Source organism: Kryptolebias marmoratus, linkage group LG1 (assembly GCF_001649575.2).
Source record: "Kryptolebias marmoratus isolate JLee-2015 linkage group LG1, ASM164957v2, whole genome shotgun sequence".
Taxonomy (NCBI): domain Eukaryota; kingdom Metazoa; phylum Chordata; class Actinopteri; order Cyprinodontiformes; family Rivulidae; genus Kryptolebias; species Kryptolebias marmoratus.
Window position 1 is genome coordinate 14,507,600 of NC_051430.1, and position 18,624 is coordinate 14,526,223.

General features: G+C 43.4%; 1 protein-coding gene across 1 annotated transcript; it reads right to left on the reverse strand.

The window, feature by feature from the left end:
• Positions 1–1,544: 1,544 nt before the first annotated feature.
• On the reverse strand, positions 1,545–18,576 carry disp3 (dispatched RND transporter family member 3). Its single transcript, XM_017417083.3, has 22 exons — positions 17,506–18,576; positions 17,299–17,402; positions 11,818–12,777; positions 11,514–11,733; positions 11,248–11,384; positions 10,990–11,124; positions 9,094–9,254; positions 8,782–8,921; positions 8,595–8,686; positions 8,332–8,496; positions 7,028–7,189; positions 6,797–6,943; positions 6,574–6,710; positions 6,304–6,473; positions 6,052–6,206; positions 5,589–5,773; positions 5,136–5,262; positions 4,507–4,652; positions 4,256–4,415; positions 4,048–4,161; positions 3,795–3,967; positions 1,545–3,700 (listed from the first exon to the last, which is right to left on the reverse strand). Exons 3-22 carry the CDS (start codon positions 12,767–12,769, stop codon positions 3,344–3,346), a joined length of 4,035 nt encoding a protein of 1,344 aa, XP_017272572.1. The 5' UTR covers positions 12,770–12,777; positions 17,299–17,402; positions 17,506–18,576; the 3' UTR covers positions 1,545–3,343.
• Between the last annotated feature and the right edge of the window lie 48 nt (positions 18,577–18,624).

Below are 18,624 nucleotides of genomic sequence, written 5' to 3' on the forward strand. Positions count from 1 at the left end.
AGGAGGAGGAGGAGGAGGAGGAGGAGGAGGAGGAGGAGTTCCTGTCTGTAAGAGGATTAAAAGGACTCATCTTGAGATTTTGATACTGTATGTCAGTCAATTGCATGTAATTACAAGGAAAGAATGAAAACTGTACAGTGACAACACCAGCATTTGTAATTGGCATTGTCCTGGCAACCAGTGGCAAGATTCTCACTGTTACCATTAACAAGGAAATTAAGGAAGCAGTTATCTTATTAAAGGACTAATAAAAGAAATGGGGTCCATGTCTTCTGGTTGGTAATTGCTTGCCTGGTGACTGGCTATTACTGTACCTCCATGTATAAAGTAATGTTTGAAATTTTTTTTTTTTTTTTTTCAAAAGGGAACATGTGCTTTTCTCTGCTCGAACCAGTTAGCACTTTACAGTGAATTGTTCCAAAATCATGAGCTTATAAAACTTTGTGAAATGCAATGCCAGTTCACTTATTTTTAAATGCTTTTTATCTCTTCGTATTCTTCTGTTTTTAATTCATTGCTCCATCTAGTTCCTCGGGCATACTTGAACATTGTGTGTGCCCTGTAACATGGGGTGAAATAAAAATAAGACCTATGTTTCAGTGTTGTTTTACAGTTCTGATGTAAAGTGAATTCTCTCCTGAGGAAAAAAAATAATGCCTTCTCCTGGGACAATGAAGTATTTCTTAAGAACCAAATGAGCCTGGGTATTTATTGTTCTAGTGATAACACATATAATGTTAAAGGTGGAAAGGTACTGTGGAATTTAGCCCTATAGTTGCCTTCTAATGTATAGCCACTGGTCTATGTTGAATATACTTTGTTGCTCACTCTCTCTTTCTCTCCATTTATTTGTCATTCAGCGTCATATTTTTTTGTATTTTCTGCAGTCTGATACACTTGTTTCATGTTTGAGCTTTATTCAAAGGACTAGTTTGGACCTGCACATCTGTTCTGTGCTCATTGCACTGAAATCACGTTATGGAAGTGTGCTGAGTAGCTGAGCACAATCAGGTGAGACAGACTTGAATGGAAACCTGACAAGCAAACGTGGAAAAATACTTCTTAAGTTTAAAAGGATTTTTTTTTCTGGAAAGGTTATGAGCAAATAATATCTTACCTGTTGTAGATAGCACTTTGAGTGCTCTCAGGTTCAGGTTTGTTAAAAAAAAAAAAGGACAGCTAGTCTTAGCAGCGCTAGTTTTAAAAAAACTGCTGCTGTCTCAAAACCTCTATTTGAGAGAGGTCCACAGTGGAAATGTCATTTTATAAACTTGTAATTTTACATTACTTGGTTACCTTCATACAGTGTTATGGTTATTTCCAAACACGAATATGCAGCATATGCAGCAGCTAGCAGTAGCACCTCCAGTGCAGCTAGGGAATATAACATTTCATTTTAAAACAGCAGCAATCCACTTTAGCTCTGGGTCCCGCTCAGACTAGCTGCTAGCTCGTCAGCCAGGGCAGACTTAGGCTATTTTCCAAACTGAAGTCGTTCAGTGAGCTGTCTACAACAGGTAAGATATTGCTTATAACTTTCCCACAAAATCCCACTTCAAAAGAGTAGGACTATCCCTTTCAATAGTTCCTTTTAGTAGTACGTGGGATTCTCCACTCATACAAGACGTTTGTCATTTCAAAGTGCAATAGAAGTGCTCTCTAGATGTAACCTCTCTCAGTCAGTAATTATTCAGTGGAAGGACGTGTGTTGCTGCACATTTTCATATAAACAAAGAATGGAGCAGTGTTGTACAGCCAGCTGATAAAAAGGTGAAACTGGTGCCTCAACCTGTTAGACGTCCTGCTGTATGTACCAAAGCTGCAAACTGGGTGGGACGGTTTGAGTAAGCAGGCCTCAGAAGGATGAGGGAATGTCTTATGTTCATAAAGATGCCCCTTTGTTGCCATTTTTGATTAAATCTACTTACTTGCACAATCTCATCTGAATACAAAAAGCAGTTCTGTAACTAGACAGAAATGGGCACTGACATTCACAACTTTCTTTGTTTCTGTTGTTCTGCTGCGACAGATTTCATTCTCTTCAGGGTGGTTTATAAAAAAAACAAAAAACAGGCGCTTTCTTACTGTAACATCCTTTTGTTTAATAAGCAACATAAAACAATACTGCCCTGTAATTGGCGGTTCAGGCCGAGCTGTTCCATATAGATAACTAATAGCCACCACCCAGAGGTTTGACACTAACTCTCACAGTAATTATGTGACTGTAAGCAAACAGTGACAGCTCATCATCCTCCTACGTTATCTAGCAGAGAAAAGGGCACAGCTTTCACAAAAAAAAAAAAAGAGGACTAAAGGCTTACCTCACCTGCTTTATTTGACATTTACAAGTAACACACACACAAAACAAAAATTTACCACTCTTGCTGTAATGGAGTTGGTCCCTCTCTCCCTAACCATTATAGTGTTATGTGGTTTGACAAATGGCCCTCGTCTCCAGTGCGGGCAGAGCGTAGCTGCCTCTGATGGCTGTTTGAGTGGTGCTTCAAACGGCTTGAGAGCACAAGAGGGTTACAGTGAGTGATTTCAAATCTGGCAGAGGGTACACCTGAGGAGGTGACGAGAGGATTCCTTCAATTTGTTTCGATTAGAAAACTCACAGACCTCATAGCTGCTAAAGATCTAATCAGCTACACAGAGGTCTAACTTGTGCAAAGTGGTGGTGACCACAGGGTTTCTAGGTACATTTTGTTCTGGCAGCATCCAAAGGTTTAGTTCGGAGAGAGCGAGAGCGGCATACTGAGACGTTCACAACACGTTTCACATTTAACAAAACAGTGTACATTCTGTTTACGCAACTTGTAAACCAGCCAGGTTTCCTTATTATCTGCGAAGGCCAGAAAATCACATTCAGAGCACAATCTAGAGAACACAAAGCATTAAACGAACATGTTTCACAAGATCACCATGACATTGTGAGAACCTACAGCAAATCGTCACAAACATCAGGGTACTACATCCTGTCCGAACGGTCCGCAGCTCCTCACAACTCTTTGAGTAATACAGATGAAAGTGTGAATTTAACCAAGATGGACGGGGATACAGAACAAAACACAGAAAGGTCAGACCACAGCCGTGTCACATAGTTACACAATAAATCAGAAAAACGTCGAGCAGGTGAGGATTTGCACCCCAAAACTCTGAATCCACTGGTAGGTACAAGTGAAAAAAATGTACTCTGGAAAGGACAGTTTTTAATTGTTGAGATGATTCTGACATCTTTGTGCTATAAAGATCACTTCCTGATCTGCTATTCGTCCTTAAACAAAGAGAAAAACTACATTTCTCATGTCTGACATCAGTGGGAGTTGACAAATAGACGGGTTCACGTGCTGATTGATCGCCAGGCCGACGCGCCCAGCTGTCGCCCCACCCAGCACAGAACCCCACCTATGGCTGCAGCTGCCGTCACAGCCAGGCTGGCCTTCAGCACGGCACCGGGGTGTCTGTTAAAGCAGGGAGGGGCCATGCAGGCCAACAGGGCCGAGGTCACGGACAGGGTGAACAAGATGGAGACGGCCGTGTTGATGGCCACGATCTGACCGAACTTGGCGAAAGGCACAATGACGCAGAAGAAGAGAGGGACCGTGGAGATCACCGTGGTGACGGCGCTGGACACGATGGCAACGCCCACATGGTTCACCGCCTCCAGGGTTCGCCGTTGCCTCTCTGCAGAAGGCTCCTGCAAAAAAATCCCAAAAAAACCCCACTAATTTTACTGTCCTAAAATGCTGCAGACGTTGTCTATTTTAAGACAAATGTTCATGCCCACATACAAAGCTTTGATCAGGCGAAAAGGAAATGGTCTTCCCAGCCAGCAGGTAACCCTCCACCAGGTGCAGACAGTAATCCACTGAAGATCCAACAAGTATTGACAGAGAAATGGCCTCCACTGCTCCCATCTCCCATCCCAGCCAATACATGACAGCCACGACCAAACAGATCACCCCTGTTTGAAGACAAAAACGTGCACCTTCATCTGACTCCTCACGATGCTTCCAAACCTGTTTACACCACTGCATCTTTTACCTATTATTGTTATGAGCACCGGCAGCAGCAGCAGAGGATGTGCAGTGAACACAGACACAGCTGCCACACAGATGGCCAGAGATAGCAGGAGACTCCAGAGGGCACTCTCCACACCTACGTACATCAGATTTTCACTGATTTATACATGCAAAACCTTCTTTATTTGCAGAAAAGAAAAACATCACCCGTGGAAACATCTTTCACTTGCCTATGATTTCCATGAATATCTGCTTCCAGTGCTCACAGGTCTGGAAGCCTCGCTGGAGAGCAGAAGACTGCGGGAGGCTGGCGAGTTGCTCCTGGATGAAGTTCTCCCACTGAAGGAAGTCAGAATAGGTCTGAAAGGAGGATTTCCCCTTGTATGTGGTCTTTGGAGAGGAGAAGTGGAGCATTAGGGGATGCCTGGACGAGACGGCTTTTAAACACGTGGAGGACAGGCTTGAAGACAAAAGCTCTTACAGATTCAAAGGCCATGGAGAGCCAGCAGACCTTCCCTCCGTGCATCCCCACCGCTCCGTGGGAGAGCTGCCCCGGGAGCAGGTTGGGCTCAGGCAGAGAGTGGCACTCGGGATGAAGCAGAGGCAAAACTGAAGACAACTTGTTGCCTGAAGAGAAGGAAACAAAACCAATCGTCCTTTCAATAACCTTGTCTTTGCATTTCTTAGAACTGTGTTGAAATTTAATCTGTTTGTTTCAGATTTTGACTTGCATGGATATTATTGAGTCTTCCACCCATTTTTTGAGCCCGTCTTTTTTGCAGTTTAGTGTTGCAGGAACTTGATTTCAGGATAATAACAGAATATATGAAAAACAAATTTTCATACATTTCAAATCCTCAGAGCTCAGATGTTTTGCCCACTCAACAAAATATTTTGTCTGATATACAAATTCTTAGATTTAGTATGCTTTCTCATTCAAGTGTTCTCGCATAAATCAACTTTAAACACAGAGTTTATTTGAAAAAGAAAGTCTTCTTTTTTTCATTCCCCGAAGAGCTAGGTTTTATGAAATAGAAGATTGTTGTCTGTTAGGAGCAATGTTTTCTACAGAAACCACTTATTTTCATCAACAAAACGACCGAGCGTTACCTGAAGGCAAGCACTGAGCTCCTCCTGGCTTCACAAGTTTTCGATTTGCACCAACAGCTTTGCAGATTTTGCAGAGGTGCCCCATCTCCTTGAAGATATCAAAGTCTGGATCCAGTATGATGCTGCCCTTTAGGGGGGGGGGAAATACGTCAAAACAGAAGAAAATGTGACTCTGCAATCACATCTTCGTGGCTCTCTGGTAAGCTTTACAAAAATTACCGAGAACATTTTTATTCGACAGTTTATTCCAATTTTTATTATATGGCTGCTAATAAGCTATGTCTTATGTTTAAGTCAATGTCCTCTCATGGGGCAGCAATTTTAATTTAACTGAAGGCACTTATAATGACAAACAGGCTATTTTCATCCACGCACCAATGACTCCATCAGGACCCATGTGGAGTCCAGTATCTTAATTATTAGAACACAAATGGCACAGACGTGACACCTCACCATATCTCCAATGACATGGTTTTCCTTGTTTGCGGTTCTGTTGACTCCCAGGATCCCAAACACAAGAAAAACCATGGCCCCGGTGTCGACCAGAGGGCGCACAGCTGGCCGGCCACATACGCCGCCGCTGCACGGGTTGAAGCCAGACGTTTTGGATGCTTTTGTTTTGGCAGCCGATGAGGGATCTTCGAAAATAGAACAAGAGGAAAAACCTCTCAGCTGTGTCTGTTTACAAAGTGTAAAAATATCTGTCCAACGGGAGGAACTGTGGGAAAAACAAATCCTCCAGTGGGTTCACAGAGTGCCACTTTAAGAAGCTACATTTGAAGAAGCTGTCATACGGCGGTGTTCTCTCTTAGTGAAAGACTCAAATGTGAAATTAAATGAAAAAGTGACACACATACAGTGTGAAACTAGTCTTCCTTGTGGACTAACAAACCGTCCTTAAGTTAATGATGCTTACTGACAGAGATGCTTGCTTGCTCACTGCTGGGAAAAGGGATATAAAAGGTTCCCTGTGAAGGTCCATCAGGCCCAGAACTGAAGCCACAGCCGGGCGTTTTGACACACACTCTACTGGGATGAGGTCTCAGGCGGCACTGAGCAAAATATAACCTCCTAAGTGGAGATAGCAGAAGGAAAATGACAAAAACTGCCACTAAAACCACACGAGAGCCTATACTTGAGCTCAGAATTGCTTCTTTTGTCATTTCACCTGCTGTTTTGCTGTGGAGACGCTGCTACATAAAAGGAAAACTCTGGATTCCAGCCATGGCGACGTTCACAGGAGCCAAACGTGATCATCCAGCTGGGGTTCGGGCGGTACACACGGGAAACGCACACCGTCATTCTGCGGGTGTAATTGTTGTAGGGCTGACTAAAAGCCTATTTAGATGAAACAATCAGATACAAGCTGCTTTAATGGCGCATGTCACAGATGTAATTATACAGAAACTCATCAAGTTGACTTCTCCTACTCCCTAACCTGGAATGATGACACGTCCTCATGCTCTGGGCTGCACATTTCCCAAGGGGAAGGGACGCTGGTGTTGAGCGAGAATCGGTAAATTGTTGTGGATCCTCCTTGGTGGAGCTTCGCTATGTACACTGTCAGCAAGGGGCCTGAAAAAAATAAATGAAATGGAAAAAAAAAAAAAGTCATTATATCTGCTTTAATTAAGGAGGATTCCCAGGAGCTGAGTGTTTACCTGTTTGATTGGTGTTTGGGTTTAATTTTAGCAGGCTCTGAGAAGTGGTTGAGGCCGTCGTGCTCAGGCTGTGCTGATGTGTAGAAAACCTAAAACCTGACGAGGAAGCGTGGGCGAACAACGGGTGGGGTTTTTCCATGAACACACCTACAGGATAAAAACACGCCTTCAACATGTTTGCTTCAGATTAAACCTCTCTGCTGCATTTTTTTTTTGTCTTGGTGGTTTTACCTGAACACATGGGGCAGGAGATGCCCTGGCCGCTGAGGTTGCTGCGCAGCGCCAGCAGAGTCTGGAGGTTTGTGTCTGGCCGGAAGAGAAGGGGGGCGTGAGTGGCGGGCCTCAGGAGACAGCAGCAGCCCGCAGATAAGAGCACGACCAGGAGAAACACACCTGGATCGACAGGAAGACAAACATGATGGAGGAGGACACCTGATCCAAATTTTAATTTGTGTTTTTTTATATCATTATTATGCTGGTGGTGCTTTATCTTGAAGTCTGATGGTTTATCTAATACATCTGTCTGAATGCATGTCTTCAAATGTTCTTTAACTAAATCACGATAAAAAGGATGTGTTGATTTTTGACTCAAATCTAGTTCCTGATAACATCCTTCAGTCCCTTTGCTCACAAAATGATCAAACAAAATCATCTGAAAAAAGAAAACTGTTATCTTTGACAACCAACTCCATTTTTGATAAGTTATCTGATTCCCGTTATCTTAAAGGCACTTTGAAAGTGTAATTGATTTTGTGTTGTAATGTTCAGATTATTGTAATTGTCTTTATTTCTATTTAAACAAAGAAACTGTTTCCTGTTTATAACTGGTCTGATTTTCTCTCATATCACCCCAGTTTTCATGTTTTGACACTGATTATTCAATTAAAACCCTCCTTCTTGTCTATGAAGCCATAAACAACTGGCCTTCAATCAATTTTTAACCCCTTACAATCCTTCTCGTCTTCGTTTTAAGGCCTTCTTGTTTCAGACTGAAAACAGAGGATTGTGCGTTTCCTGTCCTGGGACCCAAACTGTGGGATAGCCTTCCTCTGGGAGTCAGGACGACAAAATCCCAAGTGTTTTTAATCACAGCTGAAGACACTTTTTAATTCACTAGCTTTGGTACTCTTTGACATTGTTTTATTGTCTGCTTTTTTAAATCACGTGGTGCTGAAATGTAGGCGATAATGGCTTTTAGCCACCTGAGCTTAAGGAACCTAAAAATGGCTATAACTCAGTCAATTTTACAGATATTAAGCTAAAATTGGATGTGGTAGTAGCTCTGAATTAACAGATGGCATGAGCTTTTTCATAACATTATTTTCAGGATTTAACCCCAAAGTCAAATAAAATCAACATAAGATAATCCTAGTTTAAAACTCTTAAAAGCAGGCAGGTGATTTCTTCACAGAATGCTAAGCCTTTAATTTATCTTTTTTTATTTCTCTGCCCTTTAAATGTAGTCTTTAGTTTCAAAAAGAGCTACATAAATAGGAAATTACTGACTTACTTAATGAGTTGATGGTGGATCTCACCTAGAACAGCTTTGCGTTGCTTTACTGCTGGCTCAGCCACTAAATGCTTCAGCACCCACTGGAGTTTTGTGCTGACGACACCCATATGCTGCGGCCCTGGAGGGGACAAAGATGTCTCCACCGACAGGGACAGAATGGCTGCGTCCCCATCTGTGTCACAAGGGCCTGGTCGAGACAAAGTGAGCGGATTCAGCAGCGCCCGAACAGCCATGTTTCACAGCCTGGACTCATCCATCTAGTGCAAGTGGAGATAATAATCTCACCTGGCTCCATCTCCACCGACAGAAGTGCCACATCATCATCCTCATCTGACAGAGGACTGTAGCTCGCTGACAGGCCCAAAAACAACTTCACGCTTCAGAGAGGAGAGAGTTTGAAGTGAGGGACAGCTGAAGGGATCACGGCTGAAGAAAAACAATCTCGCACGGACACAAAGAAATAACTGCTCACCAGTTCAGCCAGGCGTGCTCATGAGGCTCCACGTGCTGGGTCCAGATACACAGAGCCGCTGGCATCAGGACAGACACCCAAAGCCAGGAGCAGCTGACAATGAGGGCCATGAACAGGCCAAAGTCATGCACGGCTGGGATCTGAGTGTCAGTTAAATGTAGCACAGTGTAAAAGACCTTGAAACATTCAATTTGTGCTTATCTAGCCGTCTGCTGGGAACGACACTTCTATTCATCCACAGCAGAGGAGCCACACATTTATATACGTCCCGTACAGGTTCTGTTAAATGCTGCATTTCTCCGTCATGATTACCTGGGAGAAAGTGTTAGCAGCGTAGGCAGCTGCGGTTGTGAAGGAGGTGAGGAATGTCGCCCTGCCGGCTGTTTTGATTGTGTAGATCATTCGCTCCTGAGGCTGCCGCAGATGAGAGGCCTGTCTGAAGGTGCTGATGAACACAAATACATCATCCACACCTGAGAGGTGAAGAGCAGAGGAGTGTGTAAATGCTTATTATGATTAATGCACTGTAAAAAATGTGCAATCACTTTAACCTTTCGGGAGCAGTTTAATATGTTCCCTTTATTGCACGGAGGTAAAGAGAAAATCTACAGCTTGGCGTAGCAGACAGAGTGGAATTAGGAGGGAAAACCAGCAGGTTCTGAGAAACTGAGAGACTACAAGGGGAAAGTTTCGAGGGGAGAAAAAACTCTTTTGGTTGGAACAGAGCCTGTTTGAGCAGAGAATTAACTCATTTACCTGCAATCAGACAAATTCATGGAAGGTGACGGGAGTTTGGACAAATTACTAAGTGTTTTTCTTTTTTTTTCATCCAGCACCAGGACTCAGTCCAGCAACCGGCTGATTCTGGGCACATCATCCACATCGTGCCTTGGCCCTGTTACTTTTTCTGGGTTTCCACTATTTTGGCAACCTGGGAAACCACATTCCTGCTTCTTTGGAGAGTGTGATGCGTTGGTTTGATGCAAGGTTACGTGTAGGATTTCTCTGCCTGCTGCAAAAACTTTCTGCAGTTTGTGCTGATCGAAGATGACAAGATGCCAGGAAGTTACTAAATCATTTCAGCAGTCATTGGAGGTGGACTACTCTTACTCCGAAATTTATTTACTGTCATTATGAGCCAATCTGAGCTAATTTTGAGGAATTTTAATTGAAAGTTTTATTGTTTCTGTTTGTTTCTTCTTTTCTTTTGAGATTTATCTCAGAGCTTTACTACTTGATTTGCAAATTAAGATTTCTATTAAATTCAAAGAGCTCATCAAATATGAGATTTAGTTCAAGAAAACAGCAACCAGTATAAGCTCCAGCTCAAACAGCCAATGCTAAGGTTTTAGATTTACAACAAAGTTTTTAAAAATTACTTACTTAACTATTTTGTTATAGTAATTTAAAGTGAAATGTTTAAACCTTTTTTTATACAGTGTGTTTTGGCACACAGGTGAACAGTCCCTATTTGACAAACATTGCAATAAAATGTGTTAAACTAAGCAGAATCTTGTGACTAAGTTTATTTTTGCCCCAACAAGTCAAACAGAAGGTGCACAAGAATTTTGACAATTTTTTTTAACATTAAAAATTGATGAACAATTTCTGTGAAATAATTTAAACTATATGCTCTATAAATAACTCTTCCTTGGCTGAAATATTTAACCCCCCAATTCAATTATTGTTTAACTAAAAACAAAATGAACAGCATAAAAATAGAGTTACCATTTCTAAAGTTTGTCTGCTTTGTTGAATATTATTGCTATCACACTTTTAGTAAATCGTCATAGTTAAACATGACACTTGCTCTAAATCCTAATGCTCTTTCAACATCACTAATGTGACATTTTTTTTATTTTTTACTGAATTAATTATACTCAAATTGTGGTACTAGAAATTTACTTTATTTAGGAACTAAACCACTAGTAGGGCTATAAAATCTTCCATAAATTTCCAAAGTGGAAGTTTAGATACTATAATTGTTATTATAGGTTTATTAACATTGTTTTATATCTTATTAAGCTTAAAAAGCTTAAGAGAAAAATAGGATTAAGAGGCGCTGGTAGAAAAATGTTTGAACCTTTGAGACCATTTTGGGTCCGGATTTTAGGCTAAACTAAGCAAAGGTTTTAAATCAGTTTTTCTCTTTTACCATCTCTCTAAGAAGAACTAATGAGAGCTTTTAACAAGGACAGAATAACTTACCGATACCAATGATAACAAATGCTGCGACTCCGTTGAGAATGCCCAGGTACCTCACCCCGAAGACAACGTGATATAAAAACAGAGCCATCAAACAGCTCAGGCCGATGCCGGCAAGCCCGAAGAAGGTCAAAAAGACTTTAAGGAGACAAGAAAACAAAGTTCACTGCCGTGTGAATCCAAACTCACTCTGTCAGTTCAAACATGAGATGTGCACACAAGTGAAGCAAAAAAAAAAAAAAAAAACAGGTCATACTGCACCAGAAAAAGAGGTAAGGATGTAGACGAGCGCAGTGATGCAGGCTCCGCTGATGACAGCCAGCATCATGTCGTTGTAAAAGGTGTGTCTCACTTCATTATCAAACAGCTCCGTCCCTCCGTACAGCACCTTCACTTGACTGCACAGATAGAAGCCGATTAAAAGCAGTTCTGGCGATGCACTCACAAAAATATACAGACTGTCATTCAGGAGCAAAAAACACCTGAATGGATTAGACTCAGACTCAGAGTTGGGGGTTGCGTCTGACCTGGTGGATTGCTTGGCCAGCATGTCTGCGTACTGAACCACAAAGTTCTTGAAGCGAGTTCTCTGCTCGTCTGCTCGGTCCTGCAGGGAGTAGTAGGACGGCAGAGGAGCGCCGAAGTGGATCTCGCTGCGTAGGAGAGAGGAGGACAGATGCTCAGGAGACAGACTTTCATCCACGTACCAGTAGAACTGTGGGTGTGTGATGGCCAGACTTAAGGAGCCTACAACAAAGCACAGACCGGGTGAGTCAGCCGTTTGGTTAGAGGGAGTCATTGATGATTTAACTAAAACTCGTGTGGACGTACCTTGAATATCAGCCAGGTCTGGCCCCATGCCGTCGTAGTAGATCTTCCCCCCTCTTTCGCTGGGGTAGAGGTAGGACAGGAGGGAGCTGGGTGAGGAGCAGTAAGAAGGCCCTAATGGCAGGTCCCGTAATATTTCCATAGGCTTCCAGCAGAACTGATGAAACTGTGGGTGCTGCATGAGCAGACGCTCCACGCCGTGAATCGTCTCAAGGCGCTCTGGAGTGAAGATGTTGCGATCGCCTTGCCCCTGAGCCACAAACACCAGCTCGATCCTCCACAGAGCCTGGCTCTGCATGTAGTAATTGGAGGCAAACCTGAGCCTCCTGATCAGAGAGAGGGAGGAGTTTTTCTTACATAATCTCTCCTCCTTTGGTCTGGGATCTGAGCTCTTGTCCATCCTCATCACCCCTTGACTCAGATAGGACTCTGTCCTCGCATCCCTGTCTGCTGCTTCTCTCGTCTGATCATCTTCTGCCTGTAAAGTGCTGTTTAAACGAGTGAAGAAGATGCCCTTTGTACCCAGCTTCTCCAGCAGAAGCTCCTCCAGTGCCTCCGACTCCGTGCTCTCTATGTCACGCCTGCGCCTGTCCCAGGACCCCATCTGAGTCTTTACAGCAATGGTGAGGGCATCGAAGCGCTCTGCTGAGAAGTGGCTGTGAACCTCGAAGGCACTGTAGGAGAGGTCTATGTCCAGAGGAGGGCAGTAGAGCAGCATGTAGGCAAACAGGACACATGGCAGCAGGAAGGCCAACCCTAAAACCACTCCGCTGGCCCAGGGCTGTGTGTAAACCCATCCCACTGCCCTCCACACCCCACACACCCCTACATTCCAAGGTAAACAGCTCTGTCCTGCAGCGTGTGCCACTCCATCCTCCTCCTCCTCTTCCTCCTCCTCCTCCTCTTCACCACTCCAGCTGGTCTGAAACAGCAGCGCCTCATCCTCCACATCCATGCTGGCACCTGAAATCGACACATTACACCACTTGATTATTACTCACTCACACAGCTCTGCCTTCTCTCTCCTCGGGTAAGTGAACATGAGCGTGAAATAGATGTTTGAGGTGCCAGCAGTTGACACAAGCATTAAGCAAAATGAAGGACAGGGTAACTTCCAAAAAGTTGTACTGAGCAAGCAAGGGCACGAGAGAATGAAATCCGTCCTCAAACAGCTGTTGACACAGGAAAGGGGGGCCTTGAAGGACTTATAAAAAAAAAAAAAAGAAAAAGAAAGAAAGGCTGGCAGGCTCCTGCTTTAAGATGCTGCTCACATGAGCTTGGGATAAGACAGGCTAAAAGCTGTGATTTTATTCCCCTGTCTCTGTCAGTTATTATCACCTGGAGAGGGTCCGCTGGTGGGTGTTTACATGTCAAGAGTTGAGGTGCAGCCGAGACCGCTTTGCACCAAATTAAATCATCTCACTCGTCTAATTACTGACAAAAAGAGCGAGAGGGGTATTGAACAGAGCTGCAGGATAACAGCAGGTTTATCTCCTGTGATGGGCAGCCTTTGACTAATGGTGTCAATAGGTGCCACTTGTTTTTGCTCGTCTACACACAAGATACTGCAGACGGTTTGCATTCTGGTGGCGGCGTGCGCGCTAACTGTGGGCAATTTATCTAGTCTCTTTAGAGCTGAGCTTTAAGGTCAGCCAGGTAAGGAACTGAATCGTGATTATGTGTGAAACAAAGCGGAGAGCAGCTCTGTGGCTGAAGTGAAAACCCATTATAAAGAGGAGCAAATTTTTCATTTGTGGTATTTATTAAGATGAATAATTAGAGCTTCTTCAGGTTTGAATGTTTCTTTAGAGCAGTGAATTTCAGGAGGATTGAATTGAGGGAATTTCACCTGAGTGAAGTTTACTATTATCGCCCGCCACAGCAGGCGAAGCAGCAATAATCCTTTTGCCCTCTGTCTGTGTGTGCGTTCATTTGTCTGTAGCAAAAATGTCTCACGAACCACTGGGCACACTAATGAAACTTTCAAAAAGCAATCACTGGCTGGACATTTATGACTGATCATATGTTAGAGCCAACCCGATTCAGGGCGACTCAGCCAGTTCTAATTTGTGGTAGTAGCTGAGAGTCATCCTCAATGCATTCTCTGAGCACTAACTCATCTTACAACATGGCATGAGATTGTGCACGACGTCCTTAACAAGGTCTGACCGAAATGGCTACATCGTTGTCATTTCTCAACATAAGAAGGTTTCAGTTTAAAACTGTGGCCCGAGAAGCGGCAAAACGATGTGGATCCCTTCGAGGAATCCCAAGCCTTTAGAAGTTGTGCTGAAGCAGAGAGCATACTCGTGTCTGCTGCAGAAAGTCACTCAGTATGGCCACCGTGTGTGACAAAGTCAGCAGTTCAGTGATAATGGAGCAGCTCGTGGATGTGTGTAATGACCACATCATTAAAAGCTTTTGCTCTTTGCTTTTCGAAAACGAGAGACAGAGATGCAGAGATAAAGGGGGGAGAGAGAGGGCCTTTAATGTGAAATGTCCACAGGACTCAGATGAGCTAATGCTGTTTTATGCCACATTTCCTCCCTTTTTATGTGATAGATGATAATAAAGTCTGCGGAGTTAAAAACCAAGGGCTCCACGACCAAATCTAATACGCTGTAAGTCGTGGCCAAGTTTGGGCCTTTTTATTTCAACTGAACAACTCTTGGTTTTATTAATTAGCGTGTTGTCGTAGCGCACAGCCAAGGACATCTGTGCTCTTTTACAAAGGGGAGGAGGAGGAGGAGGAGTGCGAGCATGAACTACCTGCACCGTAGGAAGACGAATTAATTAATGATGCAGGGTGTTTCAAACAAATACGCCGTTATCCAGCTATCCATCCATTTATTTTCAGCCACCTCTTGAACACACCAGCATCCATTTCGAAAATAACAATGATTTAATCCAATTCACTGGCTGCAGTGTGTAAGCAGAATCACCGGCTATCTGCAGCCATCAAGAACCATTATTCTGAAATAAGCACCGCTTTGTTTTTCTTTTGCATTTTGTTCTGTAATGCAGAAGGTTCTCCTTTTCTCGTGCGAGAGAAAAGACCAATTAGGTGTCCTATCTTGAACGCAAAATGTGAGATACAATTTTGTGTTTAAGTGGAATGAAACCGAATACATCTGCTGATCTTGGTAATTAGATTTACTTAATCCTGTTAGGTTTTGTTTCTGCCCCTCTGTCTTGTTTTAATGATTGTACTCGCATTGGCAGGAGATGAGAGGAGGAACACAGACAAGTGCAGCAATACGTGGAGAGGAGGAGAGAAAAGCTCTGGTAATGACTGGAGACACACGCAGCCATTTTCCAAACCACCAAACAAACAGCACCTCCAACATCTGTGAAGATATCTGATGTTCAATAGCAATAATAATAATGACAAAAGAGAGAAAAAAACCCTCCAGTTTCATCTCTGCAGCTGTAATTCTGTCCCCACTTCAAAATCGTGATAAGTTGCTGCAAATTCTGATGTAAAATCTGGCATTTTAGGCAGTTTAGTACAGCTCTTTGAAAAGTGTGGCATCTTTAGTGCTCATTAGTCATTAGTCACAGCTTTTTTTTCTTTTTGTTGCAAACCCTCATCTGTTCACATGTGTCTTACAACACCTGCAGGTACAGAGGAGCAGAAAGTGATGCGCGGCCTCAGGGACGCATCCTTTCCTCTCTCGCTGATGAGTCCGCCGCTCCTCCGCGTTGAAGAACATTACACCTCGTGCACAATAATTATAAGCAACGTACACAGCTGCGAAGCGCCGCAGAGCCTGGTAGAACTAATGTGTTTACAAGCCGCCAGAAATGTTCAACACTGCCACTTTTTCTGCAGAGATTAAGAGAACACGGTTCATTTAAACCCTGTGCAGGTGTGGATTAAGCATAAAGAGTAATTTGACATCACGCATTGTGTATTTATTGGAATAAAAGCTGCCTCCCATGTGATAAAGTGGTGTTGTTCTTATTAACGAGAAAGGCCTTTTTTTTGGTCTGTAATGTAGTGTCATCCTGAAAAATGGAACTGATTAATGCACGAAGAAATAAATATGGGCGCAGGTTCTGGGAAAACTCACCCTCCTGTATTACAGCTGCTGTGTGACTGGATAACCTCCCCTCGCCTCGTATTTAACTCAGGTGGGAACTTTCTTTCTCGCATTTTGATTTCTTTCTACATGGTGCAGCTCAGCTGGTCATGCTGTGCCCGCCTGAGAGTTGGAAGTGCATCCGCTGCTTGTGCCAAACAGTAAAGATACAAGGAAGGGGAACTTCGATTTACACAAGCCAGGAACGTCTCGTTTCCAGTTTGCTGCTGACTCAAACATCCATCAAGACTTCTTGATGGCCTGGGCCAGGCCAAAAAGCAATTAAGCAAAGAACTTTTTATTTAGATTAAACTCTGCAAATTTATTTGAATCGATCAAAATAATTCTTGACACCTTGCTGTTCAAAAGAAAAGAAAGTTCAGCCGCCTTCTTTTCGTTGCATTCGATTAGACTTTTCTCCCCATATGAAGACTGAATAATCGTCATCTGCTCCAGAAACAGTTTAATAAAGTCACCCAATCTCAACAAAGTTGTGTCATTTGAACCCACTATGGCTGTGAGGAAAACAAAAACACAACTAAGTGGACCATCAGCATTAGTGCCCTCCTCTGCATCTTTAAGTTTGCGTCCTGTAGATGAAGTGGCAGCTCAGAGCAATCCCAGCCTCTCATGAGTCACTTCTCATGATTTTTTCCCAGCATTTCCATCAGCCTTGAATTTGCTCTTCACACCTCTCGCTGTCTATGGCCTTTTCCCCCCCACCTCTCCATCCGACAAAAGGCGGGGGATCTTTTTTAACCTTCGCTCGTGTCTCCCCTCACACCCTCATCAGTTTATCTCTCCATCTCATCCAGCATGGACCTCACATCCAGCCTTGATGTAAACTCAGTGAGACCACCACCCAATTTACAGGAGCATTGATTTCACCACCGCTTCTCTATGAATATAATTCTTATGCATGAGTGCGCGCAGTGTTTCTATTCTTTCCGCACTCTGAGTCCAAGCTTTAAGTCAAACTCTCTGTATCCAATTTCACCTGAGATAGATGTTCATTTCTCATACCGCTGACGAATTGTAGCTTACACTGGTGATAAAGCAAAGCAATGTGCTCTGTGAGTGAAGCATGCTGGGGATGAATGTTTGATTTTGTTTCTCAGTCTCCTGAAACAAAAAAAAGAGTAAATAAGCCTCTGTGTGTTTTTAATTTTCCCAGTTTGCAGCATGAATATACACTGAAAACATAAGGACACCGATTTCCCCCCCAAACTTTTATTGATTTATTAAAAGAAAAAAAAAAAAGTTGTTGACTTTCATTTTCTGCCTTGCTGCATAATTGGCTGCCCTCTGGAATCAGCATATTTACATTTCATCAATAGGAAAGCCCAAAGCAAAACAGATTCCTAATCAAAGCAAATGTCTGCAACACTGAGGCAAGACTTACCTGAGGCAGATGGAGCAAGAATCACAGGTGGAGCATTCACGGGCCTACCTGGTCCACTTTTATTGTTCTGAACTTGTGCTCTGGGGTTTCATCTGCTCCGTGCACTGATGTGAGGAAAAAAAAAAGAAATAAAAAAAATCAGTTAATGCTTTATTATCATAGTTAATAACTCATCAAGAGAGAAAGATACACCCTGGGAAACCTTACACAAAAATCCCATTTCCTTCCTCACTCTGCAGGAATCTTCTATTTTCAGCAGCTCATATTGTGTTGTTTTTCTCTCCTCTTATGCTCCACAGTCCCTTCTGTCCCTTTCTGGTCCTCCCTCCCCTCCTTTCTTAGCCGGTTGTCGAGGCGACAGAGTCAGTGAGAGACATTTCTTCCCAGAAGCTCTCCCTCTTTCTCCCTCTCCCTCTCTCTCCCTCTCTCCTTCTAGTGGCTTTGTTCAGGCTGCTCTGCCGACTGGCTCAATAGTCTGTGACACACAAGGAGGGAAAAACAGCTCCGAAAATCCCTGCACGCCTCTGTTCACAACCAGGAGAGCCGGGAGGGGAGTTCGTGCCTTCATAGGAAGGTCGTTTTGAAGGAATCTGCCCTTATTTAGCTGCTTCTAGGGGACCGAGAGGATGCGTGTGTGTTGATGCTGCAGCCGAGCCCCCTCCCATCATGCTGGAGTTGGTATGGTCTGGTCCAGTCTCAGTTGGTGGGGTGTGCTATAAGAGGGTGATCAAAATAACTGGTTACAGTGGGGGGAAAGTACAATAATTTCAAATGATCACCTGATGGGAGTTTATACGCTTTAGGTCCCACCACACACACACACATTTTGGGGCTCTTGGATCAGGTGAAAAGAGGCTGTTCCATCTGGCTCTCTGCAGCACCTCTAATAAACACAACGGTGAAGATTGTGAATTCAGCACAGATTTGACTCATCATATTTGCTTTGCTGTGCCAAAAAAAAAAAAAAGCATTCTCCTCGACTGTGGTGGCTCTGCTCACACACTCTCATCTAACATTAATGACCAGCTCTCCAGTTTTTTTTCTGTAACACATCCATCACTTCTCTTCTCAAACTCTGCTCATGTGTAACTTGGGCTGCCTCGACGCCAAAGGGTATTAAATCATCTTCTGAAAAGCGGCGGCTCCATTTAAATTGAGACTTCACAAACTCAAAGGAAACGGGGGTCTCAAACTGGCACCGATGTGCGTGCTTGTTAATCTTCATCCCGACTGTGCATCTGTGACAAACACGTCTGACCGAAAAGGACCGTTTTTAATCACAACCAATAAAACACAGACAATCTTGCAGCACCGAGAGTGACACAA

Excerpts from the sequence above, each read along its gene's own strand:
- disp3 (XM_017417083.3), bottom strand. The coding sequence starts at position 12,769 with ATGGATGTGGAGGATGAGGCGCTGCTGTTTCAGACCAGCTGGAGTGGT. Across the intron at positions 4,162-4,255 it reads GATATTCATGGAAATCATAG|GTGTGGAGAGTGCCCTCTGG; the intron begins GCAAGTGAAAGA and ends TGATGTACGTAG. Across the intron at positions 3,968-4,047 it reads GGTGCTCATAACAATAATAG|GGGTGATCTGTTTGGTCGTG; the intron begins GTAAAAGATGCA and ends GTCTTCAAACAG.